Below are 1,590 nucleotides of genomic sequence, written 5' to 3'. Positions count from 1 at the left end.
AGTTACGACCTCATAATGTTTTCTGTTGGTTGCAAGTCACGACCTCGTAATGTTATTTCTTGGTTGCAAGATACGACCTCGTAATGTTATTTCTTGGTTGCAAGTTACGACCTCGTAAACTTACCAGTTGCAAGTTATGACCTCTCGAAGTAATTGAGTAAGAAGGTTTTAAGTCTCTCTTAGATTTGGTGTGGGTTGGCTACCCTACTCCGTACCTTTATCTCGATCTCACAAATCGATAAAGCCGACGACGACACCAAGGCTCGATGCACGTCTGAGAACGTGTCACCTGTGAACGCCCGGGCCTAGTATCTAATCACTAGCAGGTTCCTGCTGGTGAGTGGGAGCGCACATGTGGTTTTGGTTTCTTGGCGCACGCACGCACATACACACACACACACACACACACACACACACACACACACACACACACACACACACACACACACACACACACACACACACACACACACACACACACACACACACACACACACACACACACACACACACACACACACACACACGTGTATATATATATATATATATATATATATATATATATATATATATATATATATATATATATATATTTAATACATGTAAATAGTAAACACCATGTAAAGGATGAAACTGAACGCTGACTAAAATAATAATAATAATAATGAATAGATGAATAAATGAATAAATAAATAGATAAATATATACACAAATAAATAAGTAAATTAATAAAAAAAAAGAAAAAATAGAAATAAGTAAATAGAATAAAATTGAAATGAATAGTTAAATCAATTATTCTGCCAAAGCCAGAACAAACTCAACAAAACATTCCCCCCTCCTCCCGCCCCTAACTGGCTGCACCGCAGCGACGTATGCAGTGAGGGAAAGGATGGCACTGGGTGTGGAGGGCTGGTGGCCCCTGGCATCTCATAGTGCCACTGATAAGCTTGAGTATATGACAACGAGGAGTGCTCTGTGGCCTTCAGATATAAGAAAACGCACACAAGTCTCAATTTGCATCTCGTCTCATCCTACAGCGAATCTGCAACTGTGGAACATGAAAGGTAAGTCGAGTTCTTGCACGCATTCATGTTTATTACCCTGTGTATATACATACATATATACATACGCTATGCATATATATATATATATATATATATGTATATATATATGTATATATATATATACATACATACATATATATATATATATATATTGAAGTATGTAAGACAAATGAGTGGAAGGGTGGTGAGTTAAACACAAAGAACAGTTGGAGTTTTATTCACTGACGTTTCGTCCTTACCAGGACATTCTCAAAGTACATACAGTTTCAGAAAATTAACAGCTTATATAATCCATCCTTGCCGTGTTCCCCTCCTTCTATACTCTCATCCGTCCTCTACCCGACTCCGACTATGTCACTTCTCCCTCCGTTCTCAATTGTCCTTTTTACCTCCTTGACAATCAGAGTACTTACCGCTCCTGCTAATTTTATAAACCCTTCCCTATGGTTGATGCAGGGGTGGGAAGTAATGTAGGCTGCCTCTACTATTTTTCTTTTCTTTTTCTCTAGACCTTTGTGGAGCACCT

General features: G+C 38.6%; 1 protein-coding gene across 1 annotated transcript in view; it reads left to right on the top strand.

The window, feature by feature from the left end:
• The first annotated feature begins 870 nt into the window (after positions 1-870).
• LOC143021635 (uncharacterized) overlaps positions 871-1,590 on the top strand; it is a 75,566-nt gene continuing 74,846 nt past the window's right edge. The window contains exon 1 of the mRNA XM_076179241.1: positions 871-1,064. Within this exon, the coding sequence (XP_076035356.1) occupies positions 890-1,064 (175 nt within the window). The 5' untranslated portion in view covers positions 871-889. The remainder of the gene's footprint in view (positions 1,065-1,590) is intronic.

This window comes from Oratosquilla oratoria, chromosome 42 (assembly GCF_046742065.1).
Source record: "Oratosquilla oratoria isolate Oo_2021 chromosome 42, ASM4674206v1, whole genome shotgun sequence".
In the NCBI taxonomy this organism is placed as follows: Eukaryota; Metazoa; Arthropoda; class Malacostraca; order Stomatopoda; family Squillidae; genus Oratosquilla; species Oratosquilla oratoria.
The sequence above is the reverse complement of the archived record's forward strand: the minus strand, read 5'-3'. Positions and strand labels throughout refer to the sequence as shown.